At 39.9% G+C, this 19,285-nt stretch overlaps 1 protein-coding gene across 4 annotated transcripts in view; it reads right to left on the bottom strand.

Annotated features, from left to right (window-relative positions):
* The window catches only part of CLASP2 (cytoplasmic linker associated protein 2), a 135,605-nt gene that overhangs the window by 52,986 nt on the left and 63,334 nt on the right, over positions 1-19,285 (bottom strand). For all 4 annotated transcript variants that reach the window (XM_061996435.1, XM_061996433.1, XM_061996432.1 and 1 more), the window contains exons 9-14: positions 14,074-14,153; positions 8,871-8,963; positions 7,601-7,746; positions 6,210-6,345; positions 3,060-3,130; positions 1,128-1,187 (exon numbers count right to left, since the gene is read on the bottom strand). In XM_061996435.1, the coding sequence (XP_061852419.1) occupies positions 1,128-1,187; positions 3,060-3,130; positions 6,210-6,345; positions 7,601-7,746; positions 8,871-8,963; positions 14,074-14,153 (586 nt within the window). The remainder of the gene's footprint in view (positions 1-1,127; positions 1,188-3,059; positions 3,131-6,209; positions 6,346-7,600; positions 7,747-8,870; positions 8,964-14,073; positions 14,154-19,285) is intronic.

The following is a 19,285-nucleotide window of genomic DNA, read 5'->3' as shown; positions in this document are numbered from 1 at the left end:
TTTTTCTATGTAAAAACAAGGAGAGAGAAAAGTTCTAAGATATGAAGCAGACAAATGCTTAGGCAGAGTAATAACATAGCATCATTCAAGATTTAGGTAAGTTACCTCCTTCAATCTCAAAGCTATCATCTATTTCTTCCTTAAAAAGTTACTTAAAGTACCTTTTTTAATACATCTATTTTCCTGAAATTAACAAATACTTCCCCTATTGCATTAATAGTAAGAAAGAGGAAAAAGTTAATAGTTTGGTTTCCTGGAAACTCAACTCTGAAAGCTTTTGGCATATGAGTTCTAAACCTTAACACATCACAGCATCACAGAATCTCAAGGGCTGGAAGGGACCTCGAAAGCTCATCCAGTACAACCTCCTTGCCAGAGCAGGACCACCTAGAGTAAGTCACACAGGAATTCATTCAGGTAGGGTTTGAAGGTCCTTAGAGAATAGCCCATCAGAACAACCAAACATTGTGATGATAAACACATTTTCACTCAAGACATGACTGCAGTTTTGGTTTTTGGTTGAGGGGCTGGGATGTTCTGACGTAAATCAAGCAATGCTCCCATTGCTCCCTTTCTCAGGAGCACCATGAGGGGTTGAAAGGTGACTACGGCTGCATGAGCTATTCAGATCCTTCTCTGGAGGCCCCATAGTCCTTTGGCTCTCACTCTTTGCTTACAGTACACATTCTCCAGAGCTGATGCATGTACTATTTTCCCATCTACCCACAGTAGCTACAGTGTGCTCTTAATAATTACCAGTTAAAGTCCTCTAGCCTAATCCTACTTGTTGTCTGATGGCAAGCGTATAAATTTCCTCCTTTAATGAGAGAGCAAAGTGCATCTCTGCTACAGAGGATACATCATTTAAGTGAAACTCTGAGGCAACACTGTATGCACTGCTCACACACAGTATAAGAGGCAGGGAGTAAGGAGAGGAGACAACGTAAAGTCAAGGCTGGAGCGTACAGCTCTCCTCTCTTGCATTTCAAAGAGCCAAATGGTCTGCTGTGATAGAAAGGTTGACCAAGACCAATCAACCAAACATAATTAAAGAACTCAATAAAAAGGCTTGCATCTTAAAATTCAGTAGTATTTTATTCTCAGGGAGAAAGTACACTGGCCCATACCTTTCCAACGAATGTGTTTGCCACTCTTGTAACAACAGGTCTAAAAATTCAAAGGAGCGCCTAAAAAGAGAGAAGCAGTGGTTACCATCAACACTCATTTCTCTAACAGGCTTGTGGAATAAATAGTAACTTAATTCTTTCCTCCTCAGGAAAACAAATACACAGAAAGTACCTTTACTTGTCAAATAAGAACACTGGTCACCTTAGCAAAGCTAAACTATTCTGTACAGAAAGCAAACACGCAGGCTAAGTAATCCTAAACTGAAGAGAAGTAGATGGGGTTCAATTAACCATCTATCACAGCACAGGTATGCTATGTGAGTTTTATTAGCACAGAAATTACAAGTCTAGAAGTTGTACAGACTATAAAACCTTAATCCTACAAAGTAATCAATACTTTAAAAACTGAGCTAGTAAGTCAAAACTTGATGTTCCTGTGGCAGCACTATTTCTGTCCCAAACGCTACCCCCACCCTTTCATCTGTCATTCCTGAGTACATAGCGTGAAGGAAAACATGAGACCATTAGCACAGGGCACTGCATACAGGAAACACTCCTAAAGACTTGCTGGCACCACACAAAGTTATGTAACCTTATGCATTATTAATTCAGAACTCTTGACAACTGGGCAGACAGCCATTAGCAAAAGGCATACTTAAAGATATGTCTGAAGCTAGGTCCTGCAAACAAATCAAAGCAGCACAGATTAGGAAGGGGTCAAAAAGGTAGCAGACTCTGTTGCCTGGACGTATTACTTGCTGTGTTGCATCCTGTTTTAGAGGGGCAAATTCTGTTTTTATTCTATCCAAATCCTTCGGACATCTACAAGACACAGCAAGAAACTGATCTAGTTTTCCTTTGTCTTTCCAAAGGAATCATGTCAGTCTTATGTGTCTCAGCAAAGCCGTTTAAGTGGAGGCACTGAAGCCATGTGAACTGTTTTCCAGTCAAACCAGAAGTTATGACAAGTCAGTATAACTTGGGTAAAGATAATACTTGCTTTGGATACAGAAAGCTGAGATTCAGAGCAAACAGTTTAGACACTCAAGCTATTTCTTGCATACCAACAGCTAGATCAATTTGAGGGCTAGCACAAGTACACAAACACCTTTAAGGGCTTTTGGGAAATTCTGTGCAGCAGATGACACGCTGCCAGAAGCCAATTAATTTTGCCAAAGGCAAATCCATCTATTCAAGTGTCACGTTCTTGCAAAAAGCAACATGCTGAAGACATGACTCAGTTGTTAAAAGTAACGACACACTGATCTACCATGTGCTATTTAAAGTAGCTGCCACTGCCTCAACTCCACTGTCCCCAGCGTGGTAGGTTTATTATTTTGGGCACAGTAGCAGAGCCTAGCTCCACATATTCAAACCACGCTGCACAGAAGTTCTGAAGCCCTCCTGGCACTGGAGGACCAGATGATGGCACACACTGCATGTAGTATGCTGTAGTGCTTCAACAAGAGACAATCTCACTAGGCCTGTTGAGTCTGGCCCCAACACTTAACTAAATGGCTCAGGCTGGTTCTTCAGAGAGATATGTTTAACTTCCATGCTCTCCCCATGCCTCACACCACCAGTGCTGTTCACTGTCATTAGACTTAACAACACAGATTCAACCACAGCTTGCTTTTTTCCCCTTCTGCTTTTAAATCAGAAGGTACTTTTCCAACAAGTTATTGGAACATTTTAAGTAAGAATACATTCTGCAGAAGGATCCAATCTATGTCCATCCAATATGACAGAAAGTACCATTCCTCAACATCATCTGATGTCACCTGGAAATTCATTTTTGTAGTTTACAGGGTAACAGTTTTGTGTATTCAAGAGTTAACAGCCGTAGCTGTTCAGATCTCTTTCTTCTCAACATACAACCATCACATTTTAAAAGGAACAGTTTTAACAATTTGCTGTTTATACTGTACTCACCTTCTAACTGCAACTGATTTTGAGGTACAGTTGCTTGTTATTAAAGGTATGAGTCGTGGCACATGGGTATGCTGAAGAAAAGAAAAGTCATTAATGACAAAAGCATTCCTGAATTCATACCGTACTAGTTAAGTCAATTAGAATTAGCAACACAACAAACTGCAATCATATAAAATGCTTACTGAAACTAAATGCAGAATACTATGAAATAAGAGACTGCTGAGAGCACATTGATTCATTAAATCCTTATTTTCGCCAAAGCAAAAGCACTTCCAATGACATCAACCACCACACCATGACACACCACATCATGATAGCTGCCAGAAATCACACATGAAGGCTCAAAAGTAAAGGTCTCCTCAAAGGAGCTGTAAGCTGATGCTATTTTAGTTTTGCCACAGAAAAAAACAAGCAATAGACATGGCAGTCTTTAAACAAAAAATAAATCAAGAGTTATGGAGCAAAAAGCAATATCAATCTATCTGAAACTATCGGCATTCTTCTAGGGATCCATAAATCGATCAGTGCTGCAAACACCTAATTCCTTTTAATGCAAAATACATCAATAAAATGACACAAGCTTTGCATGTAATATAAGCAAGCTTATGCACACAAGCTATATGAAAACACCTAATATCCTCATGGGAAGAACAACTACGTGAAATCTGAATGCAATACTTCATTCAGAACTAAAGCAGCCTTACCTCAGCTGATCTTAACTGTACACACAAATATTTTCCTTCCAGGAGTAACATGGTTCAACAAATCCATTTTCAGTTAATTTCTTTGAGCTTGTGAAATAGTCCTCAAAACAGTGTGAAACTGTAGTCTAAACTGCTTAAAAAGTAGAGTACTGAGCAATTCTTAGTACCTCACGTATCATATGTGCTCCTTAGGTTATTGTTGCAGGACATGAACACACATATCACCACAACAGCACACAGGTAATTGTTGTCTCTCTGAGTGCTGCCAACTGCAGAATTAGGAGAGTGTTAATCCAGAAATCTGGAAGAGTCTTACAGTTCAGTTCGTTAGTACTGAGACACTTTCAAATTGGGTTTTAGGGGGTTGATTTGTGTTCTGTGTCATTTTCAAATTGCGAAGTGGCGTATGACCGCCACAAAGGGAATAACAGGCAGCATCAGGGGGAAGAATAAAAGGATTTTCCAGATGGAGAAACCTTTATGTTCCAAGTCTTTGGAGCTATTGACATTGTAATTTCTAGAAAGTGTTTTGCACAGGAATCAAAGCCTCAGGCTTGCTTTTATTTGCCTGTAAGACTGCACATCTCCTCGGTTACCCCTTTGAAGCTATGATGATACATGCTTCCTCCCAGCCCATCTAGTAGCTCAACTGTCCAACCTGAATCCCACTTCCCTCTGGAAAAGATTTTCTGCCACCATGCCATCACACCACAACATTCTCCTCCTCTTTTTTGGTTTCCTGATACTACTAAGGGTCAAGAAACAGAAATTGGAGTAGTTTGTAAGAATTATTTGGAGAAGAAACATGAAACTCAACCAAGGCACAAAAATGAGACGGAGCTCTCCAGCATCACTGGTATCATAACGTTTCCCCTTTTTTACATAGATTCACTCTCACAACAATTAAGTACTAAAGCATCAGGATCTGAACTGGCCATCACTGGGATTCTGGTAGGAGTTTTTAAGCAAAATGCTGACTCCACAAGTTGCAATGGCTTGGTCTCTAAATATTCAACTCAACTCACACTCCCTGACCAACTCTCATTTAGTCCCAAGGAGTGTGAGGCTGCATTTCACTTGACTGTTACTTATCTGTTTCTTTTTCCACCGAAACATGAGTTTTAGGTCAGAACACCTTGCACAAGCCATTTATTGACTGGGTATTTGAACACTATTGATAGGATTTCCTAGCTTCTATACCTCCAATCTAGTATGTTAAGTTACAGCTAAGAATAACAAAGGTTTAAACCAAACCAGAGCAGCTGTAGCTGACACCTAGGCTTGCCTCCAACGGAACTGAACCAAGAAAGCCTATTTCATATCATGTGTCAATTTTTACTTCATGCTGCTTTTCTAGTGCTTGATTTGGCTTCTGTAAAGAACAGGATCAGGTTGGTCTCTTATATCCCTGAGCTTCCTTCATACTACTGCAAGTGGTATTTTTGTCTTAAAACTTTAATCACCCTGTGTCTGGTGTATTGCTTCCTCCACTCTCGACTCTGTGCCATTAGCCATCTCACAGTACATTTTAAGAGTCTGCAGAAAACATGCCAATGGATCTTTGCCCAAGTGCTGATGCCAAGGTAATGCAGAAGTCTCAGAGAACACTCCTCAGAGGCACTGGTAGACTGAGTAAGTACAGATTCCAAAACATACTGAGGATGGCAGTAAAAGCTCGGAGTGACTAAACCACTCAGCTTTCCAGCAACTTAGGAAATTCAAATCACAGATGGGATCACAGTGAACAGCAGAAGTGTCTAGCATTAATAACTGGTCTTCTTAATGCAGAAACCATGAGTCACCTTCCACTTCTCACTTCTAACACAAAAAACCCAGTACAAGTCTCAAAAATCTAGGTAAATACCAATGAGTAGCAGATGCTTAAGGAAGAATCAATAAAAAGCAGCTTGTATACAGCATTCACCTCCTCTATATGCTATTGCTTTAAGGACTTGGTTTGGACAACTCCAACTAGAGGATTAAAAATCTCTATTCAACCTCTTTCATGAACTTGTCTCTTTCACATTTCACCATTAACTCCAAGGTTCCAGTTTTCAAACATGGATATTCTTAAAAATGAAACACCAAATCGCTTTGTTTTGTTGGGATTTCTTAATAAAATGATCTTCCCAGGTTAACTTTGTTACCTCCACAAAGGCAGTTAAAACCAGTTACCCTCTGAAACACACTTGCCTTTTGATAATTAACACATTACAATTAAAATCATCATGAAAACAAGCTTGTTTCTCAGAGCTATTCCTCCATCTTTACTAGAGTAATGCCATCAGCTGGTTTGAATCACCAATAACATTTGTCCATCTCCGAGAAAAAAATACTTGTCCCTTAAAGACTGATTCACAATCTTGTATTGCAGGATTGTTACCATCTCTGCTAGGAGTCACTACCTGAATATCCCCAGCATGGCAAGTGAGGCAGGAGCACTTACCCGAATGATGAATCTAATGGCTGCACACCCCGAAGTTGCCATCACTTTGGCGCTGTTGGGAACCAGATTAAAAAGGGTAGGCACAATAGCTTCAGCGCCATGGTCAAACTTGTTCCCCAGAACAGTTGAAAGATGGCTATTTAGGAAAAAGAAACACAACTTGTTAACAAAACCTAATTTCTTGGCTTTAAAATAACAAAGTTGGCTGTTATGGTTGAAAGATTTCTCTTCCCAAACAACAGAAATTACATGTGTCGGGATTTCCATGTCCTTGCCCCCTTGGAACTCCAGGATTGTGGAACATCTCTGTTACTCAGTAGACACATTAAGAGGCTGAACACTAATAACTTCATTTTGTAATGACAAACGTTACTACTGGATTTATCATAATTAGCCAAACATAAAACACAGTTCCCTTGTTTATGAAAGGTTATGGTTTCAGTTTTAATAACTATACAAACACATACAACACACAATAATTTAACTGCCCAGTGGTGAAAACAACCACTTCTTCCATGCAGAGAGAATATGTATAAAGAATTTGCTGTCAGGAAGTGACACAAGAAATAGATCTAAGGAAAATTCCAGGCTTTCAGGCCTGCATGAGGACATTTAGCCTGTACTTTTCACACTACCCCTGACTTCATCTTAGGAAAGCACACCCTTACGTTCTCAAAGTCTGGATTTCCCTGGCAAGGACAGTTATATGCTCCAACAGGTACCCATGGTCTGAGGAATCAAGAGATCAGAGGAGCAAGGGTGAACTCTGGGGCGTATCTGCTCCAGATGACTGAAAATCAGTGGTTACACTGATGTCTTTCCAGAGCGGAAAAAGACAGGGAAAATACATGACTGGGAAAGACTGTTCCAGTGTATATGCAAAGCTTTTCCCCTCAACCTTGAATTCAATGTGAGTCTCAAGATGGCAAGTGTGAAGATCTTACTTCAATTTAGCCACAGCTTCTAAAATTATCATGGACATGAAAGATACAACCTCAAGAAAATGTATCATGTCCAAGCTACTATAGGGCAGCTCACTGCTACTACAAGCAGTCACAGTACAATCCTCTGTCAACCACCTAAGAGTAAGTGCTCCTACACCTAATCTCCAATACTACAGTAGTACTTAGGGCAGTTGTTATCAACTTGCACCAGGTACTCAGTGTAAGGATAGTAAGTTGTTTTTCATATGCCTTCTGTTACAAGACTATCCATTACATTTATTGCCTAAGAGAACCCATTCCTCTAAAAGTTTCTTTTTCTCTACAGCTTCAGACACTGACTTTACTTTTAGTCCAAGAGAATCTCTCCTGCAACCCTGATAAAGTATCTTAGAGTCCAATTCACACTAAACCCTATCAGTGTAGGCAAATGCACATAGCTATACTTACGCTACTGTAATGCACGCTTCTCTAACCACCTGGGATCTGAGATCCTTGGCTGACAGCTTGAAAGCACCATCCAACAACCGTAAATGCTGGAAAAATCCATCATACTGTGCAGCTCCAGCAACAAGCAACGACCGAACCTTCTTCAGCTACGAAGGAACAAAACCATAAGGCATTTAGTTTAGGACACTACCAATACACAATTCTGCATACAGTTCTGGGCCCCTCAGTTCAAGGAAGATAGGGAGTTGCTGGAGACAGTTCAGTGCAGGGCCACAATGATGATGGAGTGGAGCATGTCTCTTCTGAGGCTGAGGGAGTTGGGGCTCTTCAGCTGAGAGGAGACTGAAAGGTGACCTCATTAATGTTTACAAACACAATAAAGAGTGGGTGTCAGGAAGATGGAGCCAGGCTCTTCTCCAATCTTATCCAATGATAGGACAAGGGGCAGTGGGTGTAAGCTGGAACATAAGAGGTTCCAAAGAAAAACAAGGAAAAGCTTGAGTGTGAGGGTAAGGGAGCACTGGAAGGGGCTGCCCAGATGGGCTGTGGAATCTCCTTCTCTGGAGACACTCAAACCTACCTGGATGAGTTCCTGTGTGACCTGCTCTAGGTGGCCCTGCACTGGCAGGGGCGTTGCACTGGGTGAGTTCTCGAGGTCCCTTCCAACACTTAAGATTCTGTGTGTGTGTGTGTGACTTCAAAATGAAAAAGTAACAGCTCCCTTGCAAAGCAGTACACTGGCAGGTCTTTAAAGCAAAGCATCAATAAATGGCAGGAATTTAAAGAACTGTAAAAAAAAATTCCTGTGACTTAAATTCTAAAGCTAAAGAGTCTCAGATCCCAGTCAAAAACACAGAATGACACAGCTGTTCACACATCTGTTTCCAAAGCCTAAGATGCCATAAACATGGTAAGACATATATAAATGCTACCTATACACGATGACTTTAATCCTGCAAGTGAAACTTGTAGTAGTCATACATAAGAGTAGAAATGCTAGCAGTTGACCTGAAGAACCTAGGTTTGTGTAAGTGGTAACAGAAAGATACACAATGGCTTTTAGAAAAGCTTCCACTTAAAAGTCAGTAAAAGTGGATTTCAGCCTAAAATACTTCCTCAAACTTCTTTTGTATACAGAAATTCAAGGTTTACAATCAAAATTTCTTTGCTTATCTGGAGTATGATTCAAGGAAAAACATATTTAAACATCTAACTGCCTGTGCTTGGTGAAAGACACCCACCCAAATCCAAAACCAGGTAAGAAGTTTACCGCATTAGTTCGTTGATCCCAATCGTGTTTGTCATCTGAGAGTATTTCCCTGATTTTGTTCAACGTTTCTTCAAGTTCTCGACTCGAATAGATCTAAGAATTGGAAAGAAAACCCGGAATGTTTACATAGTTAATATCCCAGGTAACCTGGGGAAGCAGGTTGAGAACACTGAAAACACAGCTATCATTCTGAAAGTCTCACCCCCAAAGTTCCAGGGAAGTGTGTACAAAGTGTAAATGGGCATTTCAGAGCAAATCTTTGAAGACATCACTGACAAGTGAATACTCATTAGAAGAGAAGTTGAAGAATCAGCCTTCAGCTTAAGATTTCACCTTTGCAATGAGCTAACAGTACACAAAACTTCATAAACTCTATTAGAAGAAAATAAATGCACAGGAGCAGAGGTTCTACATCATCTGCTGCAGTTTCTTGCAATTCAGTTTCATTTTCACACTCACTATGAAACTCAACCATCAGATTTGAACCTGACATAACTCTTTGGGACAGGTCATATTCCACATTACTAGAGTGCATGGCTCTGTGAGGACCTAACTGGGCTGCTAGTCAATATTACAACAAAAATGTCTGAAAATACCAATTAAAAGCTTCAATAGCTTCTATATGTATTATTACCACTCCAAGTCTATCCTTCATTAACTTATGCAATAAGTAAATGGAAGAAGCAGCCTCCAGTTTGAGTTCTCTCTACACAGTAACTTCAGCAGAACTGAAGCCTGATCCATGTTATGCTGGACCAGTCACTATATGGTAATATATGCATTTATTGATAACTCTTCTCCTACAACAGTGGTTTTCTGAAGTATCAGATTTAAAAGACTAGTCATGACAATACATTCTTACCATCAGAAAGACAATGACTTCCCTTCCACTCTCCTGTATGTAAGCTACAGGATGCTCCTTTCTGCTTCCACCTCATAGGCAAAAGTTAATGGCTTTTCTGGTTTGTTTCTGAGATTTTTCTCCCCAGACTGAGACCAAGTTTAAGAGGATATGAAGGAAATCACTAGCCAGAAACGTGATCTGGCCAGAGTTTTCTCAAAAGCCTATTTTCAGTTAAACATTTCCCATTTTTGCTTACACACACAGAATGGGCAAAACTCATTTGCCCATACACAGGCCTCTGGTGCCATCTGAGACACATCAAAGTAATCCTCCTGGGCCTGGCAGCAAGGATTCAAGACTTCAAGGAAACTCATACCCCTCTAGTGTGAAAGCAGGAGCCCAGCATGATGACTTACACAGCACCTAAGTAGTGGTGCCTGATTTTCCCCTCATCATTTAAGTCCAAGACAACATTTTTCATGTGCAAGAGCACATAGTGAGTAGAGGAAATCAGGACATCTTGCTTTGTGTGAACTGCTGAAGAGCTTTGGCACAGGTCTCTCCAATACAACAGTTCTGCATGTATATATCTATCTTCTGTTGTAAAAAGCTTTAAGAACACCTCACTTTGGTTCTACAGTTAAGTGGAACACATTTTCTACAGAATATCTTATTTTCCTGGGAAACTTTATACTACTAGAAGAGTTATTCCACATGGAGTCTAGTTTTCCAATTTCCTGAGCACATCAAATGAAATTAGTTTACAACAGCTATGGGACTTCGTGGCTATTGACACCTACTTTTGTTCCAATGCTTCAACAGAACGTGGGTATGACAGTCTCTCTGTTTCAAGCTGGAATATTGAGGAGGTGAAAGACATCCATGCTCTAAAACCCCTGCCTATGTGGTTTGTAAGATAAACAAGGTAGGAATCACTTCAGAAACAGACTAATTAGTACACTCAGGTCAGCATCACTACCAGGTGGAAAACCATTTCTGAATATGCTCTACCAACTAGACTGCAGTTTTTATTACCACACAGCTGTTCAAGGCTTGCTTCTACACAAGGGATACGACTGCATCCATAAAACCTGACAAGGTATTCTTCAGGATTACTGCTTTCCTCCTCATTACAAGTCAATAAACATCTGATGCTGAGCTTAAGAAGAGTCAATCATGTAATGAAAACAGCATGTCCAAGCATACCAGGCTTTCTACTCCAATGCCCACAAAATCAAACATGAGTTCTGTGTTACCATTTAATAAACACATGTCTACTGGTAGCATATGGTTGTTATGCAATACTAATTCCACAAGTCAGAACTTCTTTCTTGTGAGGGAGCCCTGGCCCAGGCTGCCCAGGGAGGGTGTGGAGGCTCCTTCTTGGGAAGTTTCCAAACCCATCTGGGACATGTTCCTGAGCCTTATGATCCAGGGGAACCTGCTTTAGCAGAGGGTTGGGTTGGATCATCTCCAGAGGGCCCTTCAACCCCAATCACGTTGGGATTCTGTGACTTGAACACTCATTCTGTAGATACTATATAATTACAAATCAATATTATAAGTGTCTCACTAAGTATTTTTATCACATTAAGTTTCCATTATCAAATTAAACCCTTATTTTCCTCTGTAAGTGGAAGGGAGTAGTCACTGGTTGAGTAAGGTGCAACTTAATGTTAGTGACCCTAATGCCATCAGAATTTGTGACACGATTCAATCTCACCAGGCTGCCCCTTAATCGTTAGCCACGTTGCCCTCTCTCCTTCCCAGTTCAGGCTTTAACATACAAAAAGCTAACCCTAACAAGAAGGAATGCAAAAATTCCCCTGTCAGCTCAGCAGTCTCCACAAGCTTATTGCAAAGAAGAGAAGTGCATCAACACGGGAAGCAGGATCACGCCTTTTGGCGGCATCTGGGATTTATTTAGTGCACACTTGAAACTCAGGTTGAGGTTCCAGTCAAGGTAAAAGTACATGTTGTAAGCTGTCCCATGGAGCAGATCCTGAGAAACAGGACATTTTTTGTCAGCCTAGGTGTTATCAGAGGCCATGTGCTATGGTTACTGCCATAGGGTTAGAAGATGCTAGGCAACAGACAAACACAGAAGCAACATGCAGCATGGCTTTAGGTCTCCCCTACCTGCATGCCTAGGCAAAGAAATGAATTTTTCCTTTAATTACCTGGCACAAGCAGAATTGCATCTATGCATTTTCTGCTATTCAACTGGCCATTGTAATGAGGAGGTTAATAAATGGCATAATTTCATCTTGTCATGGAATTAGAACTGTAGCCCCACTGAAAAATCCCAAGTAGTCAAGGCTGTCCATATCTATATGACATTCTGTTTATTTTAATTGGTAAGTTCCCACATCAGACTTGGCTTTGAAACATATTTTAGCTATTAAGAGGAGTTACTCCTAATAACTTGAACACAGATTTTTCTTCAATTTAAGACAGGGCAAATAAACAAGAGTTATGAAAACCTTATGGTTGCAATCTTAAATACAAAAGCACAAAACTCTCACCACAGTACTTCTCTTTTTGGCACACAGATCCATGCCAAAATCACCCATCTTCATTAACTGCTGTTATCCATTAGAGGGCAACACACACTCACATCATTAGAAGTAAGTGCAACATCAAAGATAGAAAAATTAAAAGCTCAAAACACAAATAAGACAGGAAAGTATTTCCAATACAGAGATTACAAACTAGACATGAGTATGCAACATGATACTCCTAAAAACCTAATTATATTGGAACAGCCTATTGGAAAGGCACATCTACCATTGTAGGCTTTTAAGAATGAGTTCAATATATACACATTATAAGTAACTTCAATGTATTTGATAAATTCAGATGCACTAATTTGGATTCAGTGCTGGATTTGGTTATTCACAAGACAATTCCCTTCCTTACTTTCAATGAAGCCACAACTGAAAGCCACAAATGTAATTAAAGACAGGACTGGGTCCAATAATGTACAAACAACTCCCAGTTCCCATTCCGTCTAAACAAGTCTTCTTTGCTTTTACAATAACTTGGCAAATTACAGGTCATAAACATTCTTTCTTTGCAGACTCCAGTACAGAAATTTCTTTCTTCTTCATTAATTAACACAGTCTTAGAATGTGGGAACTGTCTCTTTTTGGAACGATCAGAGATCCACAACCAGAAGCATGAAGTTGGATGAAAAGTAGCCGTTTGGAAGAATAAACTAAAAAATAACCACTTGTCTTTTGTTTGGGTCAGCAGGTCTGTGTTACATTGTCATGCATGAAATAAACATATTATTTTGGGGTCAGTTTTACATTTCTCCCCCCCCCCCCCCCCTCACCTCAGGTGGTATTACTGAAATGCTTATCTTCCACTTCTTGCAGTTTAGGAATGACCCACCTCCCTAGGCCACCCAGCTGTCACACAGAGAATCAAGGGTGCTGCTATACAACATGCAGTTATCCCACTTCTGTCCTGGCAACTTTATTAATCAACTTGAGTGATGAGAGAACTCTGCTTTTGATTGCAAACTTGAACTAGAGCAGCACATTTTCTGTGCTGTTGCAGTATGGTTCTCTTCAACATAATGAAGATAAAAAAATACTAAGTGCTCCATATTTTTGCCTCCAAAGAACTTTGCAACACAGTTTGGAGAGACAAAGAAACCTAAAGGTCTTACAGAGTAAGACAAAGACTTCCCTGACGTGACAGGCATCATGGAGATAGTGTGTTCCTTCATAAAAGCAGACAGTTGTTCTGCCTACAGAAGGAGATCTAACAAACAACTCTGCTGTCATCTTGGGAAATAAAAATAGAACAGAAATATGTATCAAGAAAAGGGAGTCAAACAAAATCCTTCTGGTGTTTGGGAACTATGCCTTACTAAATTTTTGGTTGCCTTCCACACCTCAGCTGCTCAAGGCAAAGCTATTAAAACCAAGTCTAGAAAGACAAAAGCACATTAAATGACTATTTGGAAGTACCAAGTATGTGAAATTCCCACACTTAGAGAAATTAAAAGTTCAAGTTTTAAATAAGAACTCAGAATCCAACAGGTTCATTGGTATTGAAATAAGGAGATACTTGCTTTAAGTATTGGTAGAGATGAGGACATGTATGCCAGACACTCACCATGACAATTCAGGCACATTGGAACAAACCATTCTTGCTTTTGAAACTACTTGCCTGTAACATCATTACTTGATCATCTCTTGAAATTGCAGTCTTTTATGCTCCAAACATGATGGAAATCAACAATAGTAACACCACTTGCTTAGAAGACTGAGGTTTTAAAAGTAGGCTTATACACTGCATTGCAAATAACATATGTGAAAACAAGCAGGAGTATATACAGCATCTTACCTGTACAGTAGGAACATCTGTAAATGCCTTAATAAAATCATCTTCATCCACAGCTCCAGCTCCTCCTTCTTTAGAGGAACCTAAAAAAAAAGTAAAATGCTTTTGAATAGCATGTAATGTATGTCAAAGTCTACATATTGATGTGAGTCTCTCTCAATACCTGTATTCAAACATGTAACACAATAATATCCTGAACATTATTATGCATAAAATTGCAAGACCTTGAACTCTGATTTCACTATGAGTAAGAGAAAAGTCATTTTTCCCCTCCCACAAATTAATAACTCTGAGTAGTTTCAAATTTGAGAAAGTTAGTGGTTTAATTTGACTGCTTTTTGTTATGGTGCCTAACTGGAAACATGTTTAGTATAACAGTCCTTTAGGAGCTCTTTGCATAGAATTCTGAGACCCACACCCTGACAGTACAAATGTTCCCAGATACAGCATAGAAACTCCACATTTTTTAGCAAAGCAGGAGTTGTCATTCAATGGGATTCTTCAGGATGAATTTTCACCTTAACACACGTGCCACAAACAATCGATCCGGGAAGTTCCGGACATTTGGAAGTCTTGAGGGAAGTTTTTTACCTTGAATAGTAGCCCTACATGATTCATGTACCTTGTGCACACTCCCTGGTTTATATTCATGAAGAGTTAAGAAATATGAAGTGCATTTCTCAGACTCAAAGCTCCAAGAACTTTAACAAAGAAAGCAACGACACAGTGAGGGGAATTTGTGTTGGATCCAAACCTCCACTCCACTGACTGGCAGCTTCCAGCTCTGAGTGCTCATCCCCACAGTGTCTAACAAGGGGGCTCCAGGGCTGTGTCACCTCAAGGAACCTTCCAGAATCTTTACTACAAAACTAACATACCAAAACGTTTTTCTTTCCAAAAGCTTCCATGACAGTCACGTAAGTGAAAGGGAGTCACTTCTGTATGAGGTCAATGATGGAACTACTCTCACACATAAGACAAACACGTCCCAAATCCCAAGCACAATTATCAGGGAAGAACACTAACAGGTCATCTGCTAGCTTCACACTGGCTTGTGGTCATTAAACTTCATTCATATTTGGGATAGAAACTTAGGCAACTTCAGAAAAATATGATAATGTGTAAACAGTGCATGGATTACATTTTCTGGCAAATAGTAGGATTACCAAAAAAGTCCTTTTTTAAAGGAATGACCTCAAGTTGGTTCTCAAATCAAAGGATAAGTTCATCAGATCCACGCTGTGGTTAAGGAGAAAGCTGGCAGAACCCTTAACTATCTTCAAGAATCAAATGAGGTAGACAATACAAGAAGACAGTTTAACTGCATGGAGAGAATCAGTCCAGTACTGAGAGGAAAAAAATCATCTCCTAGACCAAATGAGCACTTGGGAACAAGGGTCTTGTCAACTCTGACAGAGTGTGGCCAACAGGACAGATGGCACAAAGTCTTTATGAACTTGCAGAGCACAGCTTGAAATGGAGGCATATGGCAGAGAAGACTTGCGTTTTACTAACTACAGAACACAGGAAAAAACATAAGGAAAGAGCAGTTAATGCTGACTGGTTAACGAAACCAAAAAGCTAGGACTCTTGACAAATTAAACTCTTGGTGGCAGCACTCAAACAAATGTGTCACAGTTCACAATCTCTTATCTACAGTGAAGGGGGCTGTGTCTGCTGTGCTAGTGTCCTTGTGCAGTTTAGAAACATAAGAGTCTGCTACTACTACAAACTTGATGGCAAACTTAGTAGATCTCAACACCTCTACTAAGAGCAAAATCTACTAAGAACCTGCCTTTCAGGCCACTTGGTGTCAAAACACTCAAGTTCTACCTTGCAGAATTTGGACATGGTGCCTACAGTATGATATAGGAACATCTAACAGATTTTGACAGGCTTAGCTCAAGGATGTTGTACAGAGATGTTGTACATAACACAGTTCTACATGTGTATCTCCAACACCATCTGTCATAATTGCCAGTGGCAGCCAGAAGAGAAAGAAGAATTAACTGCCTAGTTCTGCTCCCTCCAGACAGTAGAGGGAACAAACCCTTCAACAAAGTGAGGACCTGACAGGCTAAGAGAAGGAAGAGAAGAAAAGTTCTGCTCACATCCAGAACACACCCTTCTGGCAACTGAACTCGTACAGATCCTAGAAGGGAGGATGCTCTGGTCAGAGAAGTTTATGGAGAGAAATCTTAGAAGGAAACAGTTAAATGCAGGGGCACAAAGTTAAACTACACAGTACAGTCACTTGGATGCTCAATTCATAACCTTGTTTGTCCCTCCAAAATAATTCTAGCACCCAAATCATCACAATCAATATGCAGTATATACTCGGGAAAAATAAGTGAGAAAAAACTTAACTAGCCAAAAATCTACTAGAAAAAGTAATTCCTAAAGCAGTAACAACATCTAACTGAGCAAGTCAAGGAAAACTATGTGGATTACAATTTTTTCCTGAAAAGAAAACCCCAAAACCTGAAGTTACATCATCTCAACTAATTCAAAAGCTTCACTACTAATCCACCAGACACTGAAACAGAAGGTGCAGATTGTTCTAAATTAAAAAAAAAAAAGAGGGGGAAAAAAGGTATTGTTATGCTTTTGGTTTTATAGGATAATGAAAAACCAGCTGTAAATTAGGAACTGACAGCAGCTTCGGCTCAGCATAGGGTAAGCAGACACACTAAGCACAAGCACTGAGGTTTCTGTACAATAAGCTAACCCGCAACTCCCACTCACTCCTACTGATCTTCCTCATTCTAGGACTAGTACAGATGAAGAGTAAATCACAACAAGGAGTGGCTAAGCTGAGAATAAAATAAACTGGCCAAGAAGAATGGTTTCAGTGAACAATTTCCCCACTGTGAGGGAAAATGTATAAACATTGTGCTAGTATAACCCAACAGATGACTTGAGGTACAAACAAGTTACTGGAGATACACTGAGATAGAGAAGGAAATTACTCCAGGTAGTACAGATAGACTGAAGGGAACAGAGCAAGACTCAAACTCATGGAAGAACAACTGCAAAGGCAATAATATATTGGAATGGACAACCCATCTCACTAAACACAAGGAGGAACACAATCTAAACAAACTGCTGACACAAACCCAATCCAAACAAAAAGACCAGTGCATCCACACAAGCTACAGAGAAATCCGTCTATTGCAGCAACCCATTTTTGAAATCCCTTTCAATAAAGGCAAAACTTAATTGCTTGTGAACATAGTTCTTCAGCAAAGTACTTGCAATGGACAGAGCAATGCTCAACAACCCTGATTCTACTCCCAGTCCAAGGTGACAGACCTTGCAATGGTCATACTGAATTCTTTCTTTAAACATACCCGCTGCTGTTTGTTACTCTCTGAAACTGGGATTTTTCCTAAAGCTTCTGTAGCTCCCAGATAGTCTTTGCAAAAATCTACTTATTTATCCTTGGGTCAGCCCTTACCACTGTTTGATAGAACTGACAGCTTAGTTTTTAAATGGTATCTATTGAGAGGCAGGGGAGAAAGTTACCAGCACTTCATGATCTGAATTACCACCTCTGAGACGGCAAAGATGATTCCGATAAATCCCTCTGCATAGGCTCAAACTCAGTAGCTCAGTAAGGAATCTCTTTATCTCTCCAGCTATCATAAACTTACTGCTACAGTTAATAAAGCAGATCAGAACAACACCTTTCCACCTGTACTTTTCACAATTCTGCTTCTCTAAAATATGAATTGAAGGTTTGGAAAAGTAGTTGGAGATTGAGAATCTTTGAAAGTGCCCTTTCCATCTTAATTTACTGGGTCATCTGCAGCAATTGGATATACTGTATACACACACCTTGACATATTTAAGGAACAGTTGGTTGCACCTTAATTCTATCAATACCCTAAATATTCTTATTTCCATGTCTGAAACACTGATCTTTGTATTTCTATCAAAAAACTCAATTAAAACACTCTTGTAAGACAAGCAGAGAACTATTCTTCAGTCTCAAACATCTGGATGAAGCACAAGGTGTTCTCTCATCAGGTGACAAAGAGTCACTTCATATAGCTGCCTTCAGGCTGGCTCTTTACATTAGGAAAACATTTGAGAGCAACAGAGAAGTAGCACTTGCTCCAATAAAAAACACGCTGACCAACCTCAGACAAGGTGGCTTTCTGTAAACAAGGTAGATTTACCTTTAGACAGTTATGCTGCTAAATCCTCCAGGATGGATATAATTAGACTAATTTAAAACAAATTATGTTGTGTAGTAACTTGTAGGAAGTTCTGCTCACAGCATAAATTGGACCAGTCAATGACTAATTGTTCTGGTGTGACTGTTAACGTCTCTTCCTGGCTTTGCTTAACAAGTTAAGAACCAGATTGTATTGCTAATTGCCACAGCTCTGCTAATAAAACTAAGGAAAAAGGAAACCATAAAATGCTTTGTTGATCTTAGTTTAGATAAAAATTTGAATGAACATAATTATTGCTTCCTTGTGTCTGTTTTCTAGGAAAAACACAATTGCACCTGGAAACAAGCAACTACCCATCCTCAAACACCTCTGCTGTTATGAACTTGTCTATATTCCTAGTGCTTTTGCAAGCACGTGCCTTGCCTTTAAGAGAATCATTGTGAGATTATCTTACTAGGTTGCTCAAAATACCTGTCTAATGGTAGTTATTACCTTCACAGAGGGGAGACAGGGGCGAGAGCAACAGGAGAAGGAACATGTACCAGTCTCTTAAGTCACTCCAGTTAGTAATTTATTAGGCTAAAATGCCTCTGACTTAAGCTGAGCTGCCTTTGACTAAGACACTGGGCAGAAAATTAAGATCAGTAAACCTAGATGTTCCAAAAGCAGTCACCAGACTTTTCCAAATTAAGTTTCAGAAATGAAACACAGACACCACACTAAACCCAAATAAGCCTGTTCTTTCCAGCAGAACCTTCACTGACAAAGCTTTCGGGTTGTTTTAAGTCAACTTAAAAGACAGTTCGTGACTTAGAGCAGAAAAGCCTCCCCTACAACGCCCACTTCAAGGAAACGGACAGATCAATTCTGTCATGTTCAGCCCCAGTGACACACTCATTGTCAACTGGCTTGTCCACCTCAGCTCCTGCAATGCCAAAGGACGCTGTCCCCGACACACATGGCCACTCAAGCTGGAACAGGTGCATAACTGAACAAAACAGCAAAATACCTTTAAATACCTTTATAATACCTTC

This window comes from Colius striatus, chromosome 5 (assembly GCF_028858725.1).
Source record: "Colius striatus isolate bColStr4 chromosome 5, bColStr4.1.hap1, whole genome shotgun sequence".
Classification (NCBI taxonomy): Eukaryota; Metazoa; Chordata; class Aves; order Coliiformes; family Coliidae; genus Colius; species Colius striatus.
Note: the sequence above shows the minus strand (reverse complement) of the source record. Positions and strands in the feature narration are given on the sequence as shown.